The sequence below is a fragment of the Rutilus rutilus genome (genome assembly GCF_951802725.1).
Source record: "Rutilus rutilus genome assembly, chromosome: 19".
In the NCBI taxonomy this organism is placed as follows: domain Eukaryota; kingdom Metazoa; phylum Chordata; class Actinopteri; order Cypriniformes; family Leuciscidae; genus Rutilus; species Rutilus rutilus.
Window position 1 is genome coordinate 24,252,665 of NC_140232.1, and position 18,277 is coordinate 24,270,941.

General features: G+C 36.9%; 3 protein-coding genes across 3 annotated transcripts; 1 reads left to right on the top strand and 2 right to left on the bottom strand.

The window, feature by feature from the left end:
- Positions 1 to 476: 476 nt before the first annotated feature.
- Positions 477 to 5,426, top strand: cpt2 (carnitine palmitoyltransferase 2). Its single transcript, XM_084389039.1, has 5 exons — positions 477 to 967; positions 2,050 to 2,130; positions 2,220 to 2,326; positions 2,447 to 3,751; positions 4,197 to 5,426. Exons 1-5 carry the CDS (start codon positions 780 to 782, stop codon positions 4,523 to 4,525), a joined length of 2,010 nt encoding a protein of 669 aa, XP_084245165.1. The 5' UTR covers positions 477 to 779; the 3' UTR covers positions 4,526 to 5,426.
- Positions 5,427 to 5,520: 94 nt separating this feature from the next.
- On the bottom strand, positions 5,521 to 7,038 carry magoh (mago homolog, exon junction complex subunit). Its single transcript, XM_084389041.1, has 5 exons — positions 6,833 to 7,038; positions 6,416 to 6,474; positions 6,207 to 6,317; positions 6,023 to 6,105; positions 5,521 to 5,754 (listed from the first exon to the last, which is right to left on the bottom strand). Exons 1-5 carry the CDS (start codon positions 6,921 to 6,923, stop codon positions 5,655 to 5,657), a joined length of 444 nt encoding a protein of 147 aa, XP_084245167.1. The 5' UTR covers positions 6,924 to 7,038; the 3' UTR covers positions 5,521 to 5,654.
- Positions 7,039 to 7,330: 292 nt separating this feature from the next.
- Positions 7,331 to 18,258, bottom strand: uck2a (uridine-cytidine kinase 2a). The gene is made up of 7 exons (XM_084389042.1): positions 18,086 to 18,258; positions 12,977 to 13,136; positions 12,502 to 12,598; positions 11,728 to 11,870; positions 11,492 to 11,589; positions 10,859 to 10,907; positions 7,331 to 10,413 (listed from the first exon to the last, which is right to left on the bottom strand). Exons 1-7 carry the CDS (start codon positions 18,188 to 18,190, stop codon positions 10,277 to 10,279), a joined length of 789 nt encoding a protein of 262 aa, XP_084245168.1. The 5' UTR covers positions 18,191 to 18,258; the 3' UTR covers positions 7,331 to 10,276.
- Positions 18,259 to 18,277: the final 19 nt, after the last annotated feature.

Genomic DNA, 18,277 nt, shown 5'->3' on the forward strand with positions numbered 1-18,277 from the left:
TGTGTTGGGCTTCGTACAGCACAATCGGTCCAGATGATGCTGGCAATGCGCCTGATGTGGTGGTTGAAGACTGATTCCCATTGATGCTGTCCGTCGTTTATGATTACAGCGTCCCAAAGGGGACCGACGACCAATCATCTTTCTGAGCATCTGTGGCTGAACCAATCAGAACGAAAAGGCGGGGCTTTAATAGTCTGAATGCGTGTTGAAATGTATTCAACGTATATGGGAATATAATAAACAAATATAAATAAATACAATAAACTACTTAGTATTGGTTTAAAATTTTCTATATTAAAATATACATTTAAATGTTATACATTATTTCTGGCGAAATATATCACGTTGTCTGTTGTTTTGTGACAGTTCCAATTATAAAAATAGCAATTTAATCATTAAATGCACAACTTATCAGCCTACATATTGTTTGTGTATAAATGGCCTGTTTATATTGGTACTTTTATTTTGAAAAGGGTGAAGTTGGTGAGGCGGAAGTAATTAATTAAATATTACAACCGGATTTTTTTTTTTTTTTTGTGAAGCCGTTAGTGAAAATTATCTTAACAAGCCGGTTTTTTTTTTTTTAAGGTTTGTTGAAATATTTTTCTGAATAGAAACGTTAAGCGAGAACAGGCAGCTAATTACTGTTGGCCGTTCCGAAAGCGACAATATCTGTCAGACATCCTGCATTCATTCAGTGGGTTGCCAGCTTGCAGAAGGTTTGGAATTGAAGTTGAGATTTAAGAAAAGCAAGCATAATTAATTAAATTACAAGTTGTATGATGGCAGGGCTGCTCTCTACGCAATATAATTCCGCATGGAGTAAATTACACCTGTTAAGAAACAACCCTGCGCTCTCAGTTCTAACGAGCGCTCAACGTAAATACAGTAGTAAGGATGGAGCTGGGATTGAGTTTTTACACAAAAGTGTCGTCCCGACCATGCACTACCAGAAGAGTTTACCAAGGTAAGAGACTTATTAAAATCACAAAAATGACATATAACCCACGTCAGAGAATGAATTTCTGTGACGCTGTGCTTTGATATTGTGTCTTTGATTTTGAATCGGATTTTAGTTGGAAATACTATAAGTAAAACGTTTGTATACGACAGTTTTAAGTCATATTACAGAATGTGGGTGAAAGTGCAAAGTCTACGCTTTGATTGCAAGGGGATGAGGACACGGTGTTACACGTAAATACGCCCCCCCTGCCTCAATTTTCGTTCCCCCGGCATTGGTCCGTGTTACATTGTAGAGGTAGAATTGCATTTGTTAATAATGAAATCAATTTAATTGAATGAAATGTCCTTGAAGGGAAATTGTCTTGAGCTTGTGATGCTGTATACACTACCGTTTAAAAGTTTGGGGTCAGTCATATTTTTTAATATGTCTCTTATGCTCACCAAGGCTGCATCTATTTGACCAAATTATTTTTACAATTTAAAAGGATTTTTTTTTATTATTATTATTTTACTATATTAAAAAATGTAAATAAATAATATGATGGAAAAGCTTAATTTACAGTAACCATTACTTCAGACTTCCAAGTCACAGGATCCTTCAGAAATCATTCGAACATGCTGATTCGGTGCTCAAGAAACATTTCTTATCATCATTGTTGAAAACAGTTGTGCTGCTTAATATTTTTGAGGAAACGGGATACATGTTTTCAGGATTCTTTGAAGTTCCTACGGTCTAGAAATCTTTTGTACTGTGTAAAAATACTTTGATCAGTTTAATGCAACCACAATGAATAAGTAATAATATATATATATTTTTTAAATCTTACAGACCCCATTCTTTTGAATGGTAGTGTACATCAACAAAACATTGTTAAAATCAGAATTTAAATAAGAGTAGTAAATAATTATACCAAGTAAAATATCTCACAATAAAATCCATTCAAAATGATCTGAAATGCAGTAAAACAATACAAAAGATTTAAGTAGTACATTAAAAAATATTATACAGTATTGAACAAAACCGACAAATACATAAAACTGTCAATGAATTTGTTTTCCGAAATACATTTTACATGATATTTACAGGTTACCAGTCCCAAAATTGGAGGATACAATACAGAGATATTTGGCAGCTCAAAGGCCCCTGCTGAATGATGAACAGTACAGGTAATAAGCCAAGGGTAGCTATATCAACTAATTCAAAATTAATTTGAATTTTGATATTTTCCTATTTCTGTTCCCTTGAAATCCAACAGTAATACAGAGAAAGTAGCTCACGATTTCCAGAGCGGTGCAGGCAAGCAGTTGCATGAGGAACTTGTGACCTTAGACAAGAACAACAAGCAAACCAGCTATATATCAGGTGGGATATATCTATATCTATCTATCTATCTATGTATATATCACATAATAACAATTGAATTTTGTTTTAACTGTAACCTCAATTCAGTGAATCAATGAATTTCTCCTTTTTACCTTGCAGCTCCATGGTTTGACATGTACTTGTCTGCTCGGGAGTCTGTTGTGCTCAACTTTAACCCCTTCATGTCCTTTAACCCTGACCCCAAACCTGAGTACAATGACCAGCTTGTGCGGGCCACCAACATGGTGTGCTCAGCCGTCCGGTTCATGAAGACCCTTCGTGCTGGTTTGCTTGAGCCGGAGGTGTTTCACCTTAACCCCGCCAAAAGTGACACAGATAGTTTCAAGAGGCTGATCCGATGGGTTCCCCCCTCCATCTCATGGTTTGGAGCCTACATGGTGAACGCCTATCCCCTGGATATGTCCCAGTACTTCCGCCTCTTCAACTCCACACGTATACCCAAGTACAGGCGCGATGAGCTCCTCACAGACAACAAGGGCCGCCACTTGCTCGTAATAAGACGAGGCAACCTGTATGTGTTTGATGCGCTGGATCGGGACGGCAACCTGATAAAGCCTGCTGAGGTTCATGCTCACCTGAAATACATCTTGACAGACCCCACAGAAGCTCCTTCATTCCCGTTGGGTGTTCTAACCAGTGAGAATAGAGACACCTGGGCAGACTTAAGACAAAAACTGCTGGAAGCTGGAAATGGCGAAGCTCTGCAGTTAGTAGACACCGCTTTGTTTTGCCTCTGCCTGGATGAGGAGGTGATGAGAGACCATATTCACATCTCTCACAACATGCTTCATGGAGACGGCTGCAACCGCTGGTATGACAAGTCCTTCAGTATCATTTTGGCTAAGGACGGACAGGCGGCCATCAATTTTGAGCACTCTTGGGGTGATGGCGTGGCCGTTCTCCGCTTCCAGAATGAAGTCTTCAAGGACACCACGGAAAAGCCTCTGGTTGGCCCTGGCTCCCAACCCGCATCCGTGGACTCTGCCTCTGCGGTTCGCAGAATAGGGTTCAAACTTGACGAAGAGTTAAAAGCTGGAATCACAAAAGCCAAAGAGAACTTCCACGCCGCCGTGTCAAAGCTCACCATCGACGCCATGGAGTTCAAGAAAGGTGGAAAGGAGCAACTTAAGAAGAAGAAGCTGAGCCCGGATGCCATCAGCCAGCTTGCTTTCCAGATGGGCTTCCTCCGGCAGTATGGCCAGACTGTCGCCACATACGAGTCCTGTAGCACCGCTGCCTTTAAACACGGCCGCACTGAAACCATCCGTCCCGCTAGCATCCACACAAAGCGCTGTGCCAAGGCCTTCGTCCAGCAGCCCGGGCAGCACACAGTGGAGCAGTTACAGGGGCTGTTGAGTGAATGCTCCAAATACCACGGGCAACTCACTAGAGAGGCGGCCATGGGTGAGGGCAGCAATTCAACAACCTTTCGGTCATATTCATGTGGTGTCTTGTGATTTTAGGAGACAAAAACTGATTTTTTTGTTAGTAAGAACTTAACCAGTATTGAGCAAGTTAAAGGGATGAAAATGAAATGTTCTGTCATCATTTACTCGCTATCTTGTCATTGCAAACCTGTCTGACTCTTTCGGTCTTCTCTGGAACACAAAATAAGTTGGTTTTTTTTGTCCATATAATGAAAGTTATTGTGATTCAAAACAACATTAGACCCCATTGACTTCCATTGTATGGACAAAAAAAAAAAATCTTCCTTTGTATTCCATAGTCACACAGTTTTGGAACAACATGATGGCGAGTAAAAGGGGTGAAGCATCAAAATTAGATCTTTAGTTCACTCTCAGCTTATTTCATCATTGTCATTGTTTCTTCTTTGTGTATTTTCATCTAGGTCAAGGGTTTGATCGCCATCTTTTCGCCATGCGCTACCTGGCTAATTTCAAAGGAATGGCACTGCCTAGTCTGTACCAGGATCCTGCATATGCCGCCATAAACCACAACATCCTGTCCACCAGTACTCTCACCAGCCCAGCAGTCAGTCTGGGTGGGTTTGCTCCTGTGGTGCCTGATGGTTTCGGAGTGGGCTATGGTGTCCATGACGAATGGATCGGATGCAATGTGTCCAGCTACCCTGCCAGAAATGTTCATGAGTTCCTTAAGTGCGTTCACAAGTCCTTGGAAGACATTTTTACAGTCCTTGATGGAAAACCCATTCATTGAAAGTGCACTTAATATTTTGAAGTTTATTAAAGCACTTGGCCTATGGGCTAGTCTGAATTTAGTGCATTTGTTTTACTTTTATTAGATAAGCTCTCAATGTTATTAGGTCTGTTGGTTTAAGGTAGAACTAATAAGCTTTGTGCTGTGTGGATAGACAAACGTGACTGCTTGATTTTAAACTCATACTAAAGTGATAACTGATTATTGGTTGTGGGGTATAGGCAATTCTATCCTAAAATCTATTCTTTTTGAAATTTTTGCAGTGTATTTCCCCATGTTCAGTTTTTTGGACTGCAAAATTCTGACTAATGTTTAAAAGAAAATTCACCAAATGCAGAATCACTGTAGCATACAAATAACTAAAAGACGAAAGATGTGCCTTATAAGATGTAAGAACATGGAAAACTATGAATACTGTGATTGTAAATATTGTAATAAAGCTTAATAAAAATAGCATGCAGAGTGAAATAGTTCTGCTACATATGTATGCTTATGTGCATCACATACACTAACATTCAAAGGTTTGGGGTCAGTAAAACATTTTTGGAAAGAAATATTTTTACTCAGCAAGGATGCATTAAATTGATCAAAAGTGAATTTGTACATTGTTACAAAAAAAATCTACTTCAAATAAATGCTAACTTTCTATACATCAAAGAATTGTGAAAAGGTTGCAGCATCCAGAAAAATAAAATGCAGCACAACTTTAACTTGATCATAAGGACTGCTTCCTGGGCATCAAATCAGCACATTAGAATGATCTCTGAAGGATCATGTGACACTGAAGACTGGAGTAATGAAAATTCAGATTTGCCATCTTACATTTTAAAATAGATGCAATTATTGCTGTTTTTACTGTATTTTTAATCAAATAAATGCAGCCTTGGCCAGCATAAAGGACCAGAAGTGTGTATATTTTGAAGCTCTTACACTCACATCATACCATTAAGGTATAGAAAAGATCTTTTGAACGTTTCAGAAATATGAAGCACATCAACAGTTGAACAAGTTTTTATTTAAAAAAAAAAAAAAACAGCAAAACAAAGCAATATACAAATGTTGAAAATAGCTCAAAGTCTAACAATAAACTAAAACATTACTTTCATCCAGAATAAAAGCAACTATGCAGTTAGATGGGCTTGATTTTGAAGTGGAGGCCGATGAGACTGAATACGAGGCATTTGAGGTCCTGAACCAGGTAGTAGAAGACTCTGAGTCCCTCCGGATCCCTGAAGAGCAAGATTGCAAATGTTACTCTCTTGTAATACACATTTACAAACAGTAAAACTGCAGAGTGGGGCATTGCTTGATAATGTAAAAGGGAAAGCAATAGAATGCATGACAATACTAAATAAATGAAGCAGAATAGATCTACAGTACATTACAATAAATCATTTGTGTTACTGCAATGCCATGTTTCAAGATTTAAGAAAGTAGTGCAGAAGAGATCAAGAGGAGATTGTTTATCTATGAAGTCCATCCATGAAATAGACTTACTTGGACTGGTTGACATCAATTAAAGATCCAATTTTGGAGGTTGTGAACGAAATGTGTTCATCACCGATGACAATCTCCAGTTCCTATGAAGCACAAAGAAGAGCAATTAGGATGCTGAGTATTCCACCTCACATGGTGACCAGAGCAAGAGTAAAGAAATTGCGAAATATATGTTCCTACAAACCTGTCGGCCGACTCTGTCTGGAGGGGGCCACAAGGCATCATCTTCTTTTGTGATCTCACTGTCGTCAATGATTCTCTTCAACTCTTCCATCACACTTTTATGTACATAAGCCTGAAAGAGGGAAAATCTTGTAAGTTACACATTCTGCTATTCAAAATGCTGCAAATTACAAAATATTGTATGTTACGTCATCATGCAGCTGACTTTACCTCTTTTCGGATCATTACATCGTTCTTGTAGTTACTGTTGTTTGCATATCTCAGCTTTCCTGAATGAAAACAAAACGATCTATTCATATTACATGAAAGCTACTTATGAGAATATTTAAGTCACTTTGAAACATTCTATCATAAAAACAACAATTATTCACCAGAAACATTTATCAAGTTACACTAATTAAACTCAAGATATCAGACTGGCAGTTAAGCACTTAAAATGTTGTTTAACGTGTTAATTCGTTTATCTACAGAAACAAACCCACTAATTTGTCATGACTAAACAAATTAACAAGTAACAAAAGTTTAAACAGACTGAAAAAAATGTTTTCGGCCAGGTATGAAAGCAAGCTCAGAATTCAATAGAAAGGCTGTTAGCATTTAGCAAGCTAAAGTTGGCGCCTCGCTTACCGTCCGGTCTGAATTCAAATTCCAGAAATTCGTGGCCGAATTTACCTTTATGGCCCACATAGTACCTCAAATAAAAGTCACTCGTGGACATAACTGCACAGTAAAGAGATATATATATCTAAATTACCGCACGCACACACTTCCTTCAATGAAACGCTTTAGCTTAAACGACCAATAAGAAATCGCATGCGTACTGCAGGTCGCGGTGTGACGTCGCGCACCGGTCGCATAATGATGATGCTGCACCTCGGCTTTTTTTTTTTTTTTGCAACTGGGCCTAATGCAGTTGACTAAAAGCACAACATGACCCCCATGAACCTGTTAGTGTTGCTGTATTCTTTCATGTTGTCTTTGTTCTAATCTAAACCATTGTGTACTTCTGTCCAGCTTGCAATAAAGTTCTTAAAAGAGAGGGATTTACAGACTTATTTTCTCTCATGCAAGCAAATGTTACTACAGCACTCAGGTGTCCATGTGTTGAATCGAGGCAATGAACGTGGGTACAAAAACTTTTTTATTCAGCTTTGCTGTCAATCCACTTTGTTATGCATTTTATACATGATGATACAGTTGTCATGGATTTATTAAACCACAGAGACATTAAAAAGGAAAAAAAGCCCATATCCAGCTTCAAGAGTAACTTTTTAAGATAAAGTGTACTCATTGCAATGTCACAGAAATGCTGTTTTAAAGCCTTGCAACTGTAGTTCTATTTGGTCCAACAACAAAAGCATGCAGTGTTTTCCAGTTTTAGTATGGTTTGGCTTTCTTTGCATTTTGCACCCCTTTTGCAAGCACCAAAACTCAAAGGCATCAATAATGAACATATAGGCTTATGATACATCATGCAGAACACCCCTTTTTTGAAATCCCTTCCAAAACCACTCCTCTTCACAACAAGACAATGTTCCAGACTAGGATTTCTTTCTAATGTCAACATAAATAGGTCACATATTCTGGAAAAATCTGTATTAATCACAGACAGTAGTGTGGGGATCCAACTAATTGATTGCACATTAAACAATGACAATATCTTAAATCTTTGGAATCCCACAAATTTCAGTAAAGACAATGCTGTATTTGCATCAATTCCAGTCAAGTAGGATTACACACTGGGTGTGCAAGTTGGTAAGATGACAATGAGATGAAATCATGATTTCATTCAGGGATGAACTGTGTGGTTCAGTGAAAATAATTGTTTGTAAGGTGTACTGCATTTTTGAAAGCTGGTGTTTAAATCTGTGCTAATATATCAAAACCCTGACGAGAGGTATTAATATCTCTGTTCAACAGCCTGGATGTTTGAGCAACCAAGTGTTGTCTAGAAAAGTAATATTTACAATATTTAGCCAATGTAAAAAAAAAAAAAAAGGAACAGTCTGTAATTTCACACGCAAAAATGCTATGATGGCACAAAATTTGTTGCAGAGGTTTCAAACTGGTTCTTGAGAAGCATCTGGTAAGATATCTCAAATTAATTTATGACCATGCTGATTGAATCACACATATAATACCTAAACGAGACTAAGGCCCAAGACGTCAACAAAAGACTTGTAATAACTTGTGCAATTTTGGCCCAGGGGTGAAAATGCCTTTGACAACAAAATAAGTATTCAATTTGCAAAATTAGGTTTTTTTTTGCATCTGGCCCAGGTATAAATGATGATGATTAAATGTAATAACCTGATGTTTAGATGACGTCAAAGAGAATCGATCATATTCAATCAAATAAATATTCACATCATTCAATAATGGATCATTTAGAATTTTCTACATACAATTGTAGATGAGTCACCCTGTATAATAGCAGCAATGTGAAAGAATAAATAAAATATAAAACGCTATTTTGAATAAGAACAGTACACAGATCAATGATTAACCAATTTTAAGTGAACATTTTCAAGATCAAAGGGAAGATATATGGGGTTTAAAGGTTGGATTGTTCAGGTTCACATCTCTGCATGATTTCAGTGTGACTTGAATTGGCTTTTTTGTAGCTCGAAAATAAAGAAAACCGAGCTACAAGTGAAAATATGTATTGCGTATAAAAAAAATTCAACTGCTTGAATTGTGAAAACATATGCTGAAAAACACAAAGTTAACTCTTTGGTGAGTTTCTCAAAGTGGCATCATGGTGTAAATATTATGGGTAGTCTGGGCATCTATGAAGTCACAACACAGATTAAATAATGGTTAGACTAGTTTAAAAACTGACCAAAAAAAAAAAAAAAAAGAAAGAAAGAAAGAATAGAAAACATGGGAAAAAGCATCGCAAAGGATCAAAGAATTCCATTCAAGTAAGCATCTCCATTTGTATAAATGCTTCTCACAAGTCTAATTAAAGAGAATCATAAACTGAGTGTCAAAATGCAGTATTAGAGTCAAGGATACAGTGCATAGTATATGAACATAAATCTCTTGACAAATAGATCGCTATTAATGCTAACACTGCACAATCAACCACTGGACTTGGTTTATAAGTACATGACCATTCTGAATGAGGCATCTTTGTAAATATTCTAGAGGTGCCAGGAGTCTGGGTGGCTACTGTATGTAACACTCAAAAGTGATTCAATTGCAGTTCAGTGTACAATATATATGGACATAACAAAAGCAAATGTAGTCTTGCTTAGTTAGCCTGATTACTGCCCTTTATTTTAGAGTTGTGGCCTCTGATGCTTTCTATATTAAATGTAGAATACAGTTCTTTCTCTTTCCTTTTAGGATAAAACTGAGTTAATGTTTTCATTTGTAGTAACTACACCCTGAGAGGCCTGTTGTGACCTAGCAACACTGCCTGAATTGTTCAAGTGAAAAGGAGGAATAAATGTTTATCCTTCAGCAAGAAATACTGATCTTAGGGACATCATATCAATAATGCCAGAATACTAAAAACTTATTCCATTACTGACAACCAAGGAAAAAAAAGAAAAGGAATTTTAAAACATTGACTGTTTTTGGCCTCAAAAGGGTTTTCCAGGGATGCAAAAAAACATAAAAGGTTATTTAAATAAATGTACAAATGTAGTCCTTTCTGATAATAAAATAATTTTTTTAACATTATGTTCAGTCCTCATTACCATGGAGTCATAAAATATTTTATTATTTGCATCCCCCCTTTATTCAACAAACCTATTCTCAAAATAAAATGCTAAAATAAATAGTGAGGAAATATCAATTTTGACCTTTAACAATCACAGACCTAGAAGCTTATCTTTCTAACTCCTAAAACATCAAGTGTAGCCAGTCCAAAAAACAAAGGAGGAAGTAGAATGAAATAAAAGGCAGTCTTTGAAATTCTTGAGTTTTTCGTGATTCTTTTGTCTTATACAATGTTGGCTGATTAAAAAAAAAAAATGCACAAGCAATCCTTTTTTTCTCTTGCATCCATCCTTCAAACATTCATTCTCTACTGCATTCCCTGATGTCCTGGTATAGGGCTGGTCAATGTGGCCTGCTGCTGGACTCTGAGGGTTGCCGTTTACGCGGTGTGTTGTGGCCGTTGAGGTATCCATTTAAGCGTTTGTTCAAGCCACCATTCAGAATATCCTGAATGTGCTGCACTATCAAATTTATGGCAACTAGAGAGAGAGAGAGAGAGAGAGAGAGAGAGAGAGAGAGAGAGAGAGAGAGAGAGAGAGAGAGAGAGAGAGAGAGAGAGAGAGAGAGAGAGAGAGAGAGAGAGAGAGAGAGAGAGAGAGAGAGAGAGAGAGAGAGAGAGAGAGAGAGAGAGAGAGAGAGAGAGAGAGAGAAAAAACAACTTTACATATACATTTCTTCTTTTTTTCCCACTTGTTTCACATGTACTAGAAGTACTTCTACGTCTAATACATGTGAAACAAGTGATTTAATTATTTTGTGTTTTGGAGTGCTGGCCTTGATAGGCACCCTCAAACATTCCTATTTTCAAAACAATATCTGTATATGATAAACCGTTCCAAAACATTTCCATTTCCAGGTATTTGTATCTCCTCTATTTCATGGTAAAATCTAATAGCACATTTGGACAAACATTCAAAATCTCACCCAGATTGTCAACTCCCCTTGGAATGATCACATCAGCATACTTTTTTGTCTGAGGGAGAAAAAAAAAATAGAAGAAAAACAAAATGAGAAGCCCTGAAAAGAAAAATTCAATATGACAATCAACAACAACATTCCACTGGGCAAATATTTCACCACCTGTTTCCTCTTAAAAGAATGTCAGAAATACATTCTCACGGAACCTGAAAGACTTATATTGGATCCGTATATCAATGAAAAAAAAGAAAAAAAAAATGGAGCTAATAAAGGGTCCTTACATATATTCTATATAAATAAAAATGTATATTTAATTTCAATTTATATAAAAACTAAATAGGACCATTTATAATATATTTGGTACAAAAAAAACAAACAAAAAAACATGTAAGGTTGTTTTGCAATTCATTGTATAATATCACAATATTACTGTTTTTCTGATCAGTGAGCACAAGACTTCTTTCAAAAACATGAAAAATATATGGCAATGGTAATGGTAGCGTGTCTGTCTGTCTGTCTGTCTGTAAATTGATAACGCAAACACCATTAATTAATAAATAAAAGAAATAAATACATACATAAATAAAAACTAATTCCAAATAGTAGGTCAGCATACATGGTAGAGAGTGTAAAACTTACTGGCAGACAAAATTCCTCGAAGGCAGGCTTAACAAATGTTATGTATTGGCTTAGCACTTGCTCTAGGTCACGGCCTCTCTCACTGATGTCTCTCAGGACTATGTGCAGAGGGGAATGAGATGAGAGAGCGAGAATTGAAATATGGGAATCAAATTGCACAGAAACACATAGCCCTATCACTACCACATTATGAATGTTTTTTGAGATCCATTGATCTTGCTGAAACCCACACACACCTCTGCGTGACAGGCGTGTATCTGCATCCGTATCCACAAACAGCTTCATCTGAAACAGATCTCGGATTTCTTGCGAATAAAACATAAGAATGCCTTCAAATAAAACCACGTCTGCTGGATAAACAGCAACCGTCTCTTCTTTCCTGCATATGTGTAAGGAAAACAAAAGTGTTTCAGGATGCAGGAAATACCTGAACAAACAGATTATGTAACATCAAGATAAGGCCCGTTTCACTTTGCACTCAAGTAGTGTAAGACAAGAAACAGCAGTTACAATTAGTATTGAAACTGCTACCTTCCTGGAACCACTCAATATGCGCACCAAAATAAATACATGCTTCTTACACATTGCTTTCATGTGTAGTTCTCACATGAAAACAATACAATACAATGATAATAGGTTAAAGGGTTAGTTCACCCAAAAATGATCATTTACTCACCCTCATATTCCAGACCTGTATGACTTTGGTTAATCTTCAAAATACAAATTGTAATATTTTGAATGAAACCTAGGAGGTTTAACCTAGGAAACTTAGAAGATGTCATAAAAGAGTCGTAGAACAAATACAAATCGAACGGTTTAATCCAAGTCTTGTGACGAGATAAAAATCGCTTTATAATGATGAACAGATTTAATATAGGCTTTTTGTGTTTCGAAGATTAACCGAAGGCTTATGGGTTTGTAGTAATGATGAATTTACTCAGAAATATTATTTTTGAATGAACTGTCCCTTTAAGCTATCTAAACTGTTCTCAAATGTGGTCTGAACTGACCTTGAATGGGTAACAAAGTCGTAGACTGGAATTTGGACCGTTCTTCCCTCCATGATATCACACAGGGTTTTGACTATCAACTCATTATCAAACGCATCTGTGAGATGGAGTAACAGAAGGTCAGTGAGACAACACAGAATTTGTTCTAAGGTTTCCTGATCTACAGGACGTGGAAAATCAAGAAAAAGCAAAAAGGTGATAAAACCGCTTGTGCTGCTGCAGAATGAGTGTGTATGAGGGTGGCTGAGTCAGGCAGACAGTCACTCACACACACACACACACACACACACAGTCTGGATTAACGGTCATGGTCTGATCTGTATTCTGCTCACAATAACATGCTGCAATAGGCATCGTTATTTGGCAATACAAAAAGCACACATGAAGAACCATAAATCAGGTTAAAAAAAAACTAATTTAAATAATATAAACTAAAATTATATCAATGTAACATGAGATTTTCAAGCTCTTTTACCTGGGTGGTCAAAGTTAAATTGTCCTTTTAGAGCCTTGGCCTTTTGTTCGGGGGTCAGTACCCTGTAGAAACTGTCCTGACTGAGGATGGCCACCTGCCTCTGATGATGGTCGATCTTATTCTGGCCAAGGAGCTCCATAATCTTCCCACAAACTGATGACTAAAAAAAAAATTAAGAAAGGATTGTAGTTCAGCACATATATGCTTTAACAGCATGTTTCAGTTAGTAATCTTCATTTAAACTGTGAAATTCTGACAAAATGGCCAAAAAAAAAAAAAAAAAAAAATCAAGGTTAAGTGTGTAATTCCTGTGGGTGGCCACTAAACTTGGTTAAGGAACTGATAACAGTTTTGTATTCAGATCTAAATAATAATAATAATAATAATAATAATAATATTAATACAAGATATTAATTATTTTCATAGTGTTCAGTTCCATTCAGGGGCACCTCATTTTTTTGACAGTTCTGACACCTCGTCCTCAGACTTGAGCAATTTAGTTTTAAATTTAGTTTTTAAATTTAAAGTTTTAGCATTAAATCAGTTGGATTAATCTGACTCACTCACTGAACCGCACATCATTAATTTCATCATGACAAAACATGAATGAACTAAGAACTGATACAGTGTTACCTTGAACAGTACTTAAAGTCACCATGAAATAAAATAAAATATTCTTATTTTTATGGAATATTGCAGTATTTATTATAATTTTTTTTTAATCGAAGCACATTTTTATTTTTAAAAACATGTGCCCATAATCTTTCATCAAAATAACTTCCCCTCTCCCTTCTATGGTGACGTGTTTACTGGCTCGAGGGCGGCACAACCAATCACAGCAATGACAAACCACAACGATCCAATCAATTTCTGATGTATAAAATTAAGTCCCACCCACTCGGATTTACATAACAATAGGGAAGCAAAGACTATCACAACTTCTATTTCATGCTACTTTAAGGCTAGTTAAACATTCACATTATGACTATTGTTAGTGGCATTTTGACACAAAACAATGACATACAATAAATATAAAATATCACTAAAAATCTTTCAGTCATTACTTTCAAAAGCAAAATCACACCACCCACATTCAATGCATAAACACAGGACCGTGTGTATTCAATCCCTAAATGCCTTGCTCTGCTGATATAATAATATACATGCTTATTAAAAAGATAAAACAGAGCAAGCACTATAACCTACCAACACACACAAAACAGGTGACACTCCCTGTACAAAAAACCCCACAAACCATGATCAGTTACAAAAACACACAGGTGTTTGTTCACATTGTCACTGAGAGATATCAGCAGCCTGCTGCACCTTGAAAATGTCTAGTTCACTGACTATCTTCATAAAAACTGATCTATATTCCCAAGGCAGTCTACTAATGAACACCATCATTTGATATATTACATGATATGGAGGAAGGAGTCACACCCTGATGAGCCCGGCACAAAAGAGAGAGAAATGTACAAGGTCTATGGTGTACCTTTTCAAATTGCTGACTTAATCATGATGAGAAATATTAATACTCTAGCACATCCTTAATTCGGAAAGGGTTCATACACACTCTGCAAAAATGACTAAACTTACAGACACAAAGTCGTTTGATGTATGACGTAGAACTGACTAATAAAAGCTACTATTATGAAAGACCAGAAAGTATAACTTAGCGATCGACCGATAATCGGTTTTGCTGATATTTTCCCGATATTTAAGCATTTTTCCATAATCATGTATAGCGTTTGTTATATCGGATTCACCGATAATTCACCATTTTTATTTTTTGCACTCTTTCAGACCCCTTTATTTACTAAGTGTGTTTTATGTATGCAAAAAGGCAGTAAAATTACATAAATTATAGCACAGAAAAAAAAACACAGTGTTGAAACAGTTTTGTTCAGTTCAGTGCTGTTATAACTGTCAAAAAAAAGAAATAATATGTATCGGTACACAAATATTCAGTATTGGTAAAACTAAAGAGACAGGCCGCAGTGCAGGCATCTTCAACTGAATCCTGCGGAGTCTGATGAAACCCTGCTGTATCTAACCTATGAGTATGCGCTAAAATGTCTTGCAAAGCTTTCCCTCACCAGCTGCAATGCTGCCTGCCAGTCCCTCAATCCATTTAAAGCATAATCTACAGTTCAAGCTGTCCCAAGCCCTATATAAGAAGCTACACACATATACACAAAGCAAATGTTAAACAAAAACAGCCATCCTCTGCTTCAAGTCCTTCATGTCTTTCAAAACACAATGCATTTCTGATTTAAGAGTTACGGAAAGCACTGACTTTTGTCACTCACACACAAAATAATCACAGCTCTGCTCAAACACATTCATTGCATTAACTTTGTGTTGCATATAGTTTTGTGAGAATTTTACCTGCATCACAATAACTCCACCAAGAAAACAACTCTTCTTATATTTATAGCAAATTTCAACTTCAATTTGGCATGCTGGGTCCTTAAACCATTTTGACGGTGACACTCAACCACATTTTTAAATATAGTGGTGCACTCTTATTTACACCCTGTGCAATTCAAATGGACAAGCAGCATGTTGAACAGTGAACAATAAAGCACTAATTTGTATTATTTACTGGTAAGTGGTAACACTTACTGGTAACAAGGTTCCATTTGCTACCATTAGTTTTCCACTATATTAAAGTCTTGCAAAAAGAAGAGAGAAAAAAAGAGCTCAAAAACAAAAACATTTGATGGTAAAGGTCTGTGCCCAAGATCTATGAACCTCAAGCAAAAGTAGCTTCCAACCCAGTCCACATGCTCAATGGCCTCTTTCAGTGACATCTCTTCTCTGACGGCTTGTTTAACGGTGAGGGCAGGATAACCTGTCACTCACATTAGATCATCAGCAATAGCAAACCACAACAATCCATTGATCCAATACTGATGGTCAAAATTAAGTCCCACCCTATATTGTTTTCTTGTTCGAAAAGCCGTTTCACTTCTACGTCACAGCAATAGGAAAGAAAAGAATATCACAACTTCTGTTTCATGCTAACTTTAATTCCCAAGCATTGTTGTGTACCTAACAAGCTAAGCTGCAGTTTAGAAATGTAATGCGAATGCTACCGAAAGTGCACCTATAGTGGGTTGTATGATGTATGCCCTCAATGCAAAGAAATGGCTGCATTAAACGAACTTGCTTCAGTCAACTATCTGCTTTCTAGAGCAGTTCCAGGATGTAAACAAACTGGTGTCCTTAAACAGCACACTGAGTGGAGAGCATAACATGTTAGCACTGGGCAAAACATTGAGTGTCTACATGGCCAAAGGAATGTTAACATTCCGCTTGAGGGAATCTATACAGTCAAAGCATTTTCACTGAGAAAATAGACTACACGTTCTCCAGCAGTGTGGTAGAGAGAAACCTGCACACCTGACAGCTGGGAGATATAGCAGTCACAACATAAGCAAACAAGATAAGCCAACGGAAGAAAGAAACAGACAAGTTGTGTACAGAGACTATTTAAATTATGACTAAACAGAGTAGTCATTAAATACACTGTAAAAAAAAAAAAAGGTGACTTGAACTTCATTACCATTGGTCTTTCCAGCAACTATGGCCAATAATAACATAAAAACTGTTACCCACACATTCACAACACAAAATCTTGCACACAAACATAACACTAACGTCTAGATTATGACATGCTATCAAGTCATAATAAATTGAAATTATGAAATGAGATAAATCTAAATTATGAAATAAGTCAAAATTGTGACATTAATAAGTAGAATGACATACTAAGTCATAATTATAAAAGAAGAAGTAGAAATTGGCATACTAAGTCAAAGTCAGCATAATTATGATTTAGTCTACAAAATCCATAGGCTACATAAAAGAAAAATACGACCAAAAAAAACATAGAATGTATATAAATTATGTCATTAAAAAATTCATTACATCAGTTACTTGCATTGGTTCTCTCTCTCTCTCTCAAAAAAAAAAAAATAATAATTATGGGAAAATATGATCTATAAATATTTAAAATGACAACTTAAACCAAATCGAAAACAAACACGTCTTCATTGGAGCAGCTGTCTTGACGCATCACTGCGTACGCACGCACGCCGCCTTTACGCACGTAAATGAGGTAAGATGTGACACATTCGCTGTGCCGCTGACCCCAATAACGTTAACTAACAAAAGCTCCGCGATTATTCTTCTTTATCGTCCAAATTCAGGAGTTGTTTATGTTTAACGCTAATCACACATATATAGAACCTGTTAGCTCATTCTCTGATATCACACACACCACTAGCCCATGAAACAAAGACCGTTCTTTGTGCTTGTATAACTGTTATCCTAGCGGATAATGCTTCATTCATGCACATATATAATAACTATAACCGCAAAGTTAGACTTTCCTCACACCACGTTGTAAAGTAAAACTGTAATTAGGGTGTTCGCCAGCGGATGGGATTTTACAGAATCTGATGGAATGTCAGAGCGATTGTGGTGATTTACCCGGCGCAAGTTTCATGCTGTTCTCTAACAACAAAAGACAGACGTGGTGATTTGCTTCGATGCAACAACATCTGATCCATCCTGTTATTTTTCGCAAATGAATTAACTGGCTCTTGAGCACTTCAAAAGAAAATAATAGTAACGATTAAATGCTTATTAATAAGTTGGTACGTCCACCATCGCCGTGGTGTTTGTATGGCGACGGTGTGTGGGAGCTGTCTATAACAGGGAAATGACCAACATTTTTGTTTTTAAGGGATATAAACTACTCAATATATTCTTACTGTACGTGTATTTCAGTTTTAAAATACTAGGCTACCATACTGTATTAGTTATTACTTTAGTCTAAATGCGTAAACTTGATTAAAAAAAATATATAAAAATAAGATCACTTAAATGCTAAAAGTCTACACGCCCGTTTTTGCATTGGACCTGTCAAACCATCTCAGGGAATAAAATACATTTTCACACTGATGATTCCGTGACAATGAGCCACGCGGTCAGTGTGCGCTCATCTCATCTCATCTCATCTCATCTCATCTCATCTCTGTGACAAACATACAATCAAACGATAACTAATATTCATGTAACGTAAAGCAGAATGCCAACCTTGCCGCTGGCAGTGCCGCCGGCTACCCCGATGAGGAAAGGTTGCCTGACAACATGCTCATTTTCGGCTTGATTGTCCAACTTGCTGTCGCTGTCTCCTGCCATGCTGTCAGTGGGCGCACTGAGGCTCTGGGCTGCTTTAACCACGGCAAGCAGCGGCTCCTCCTCCTCCCCCTTCCTTTCAATTGTGTC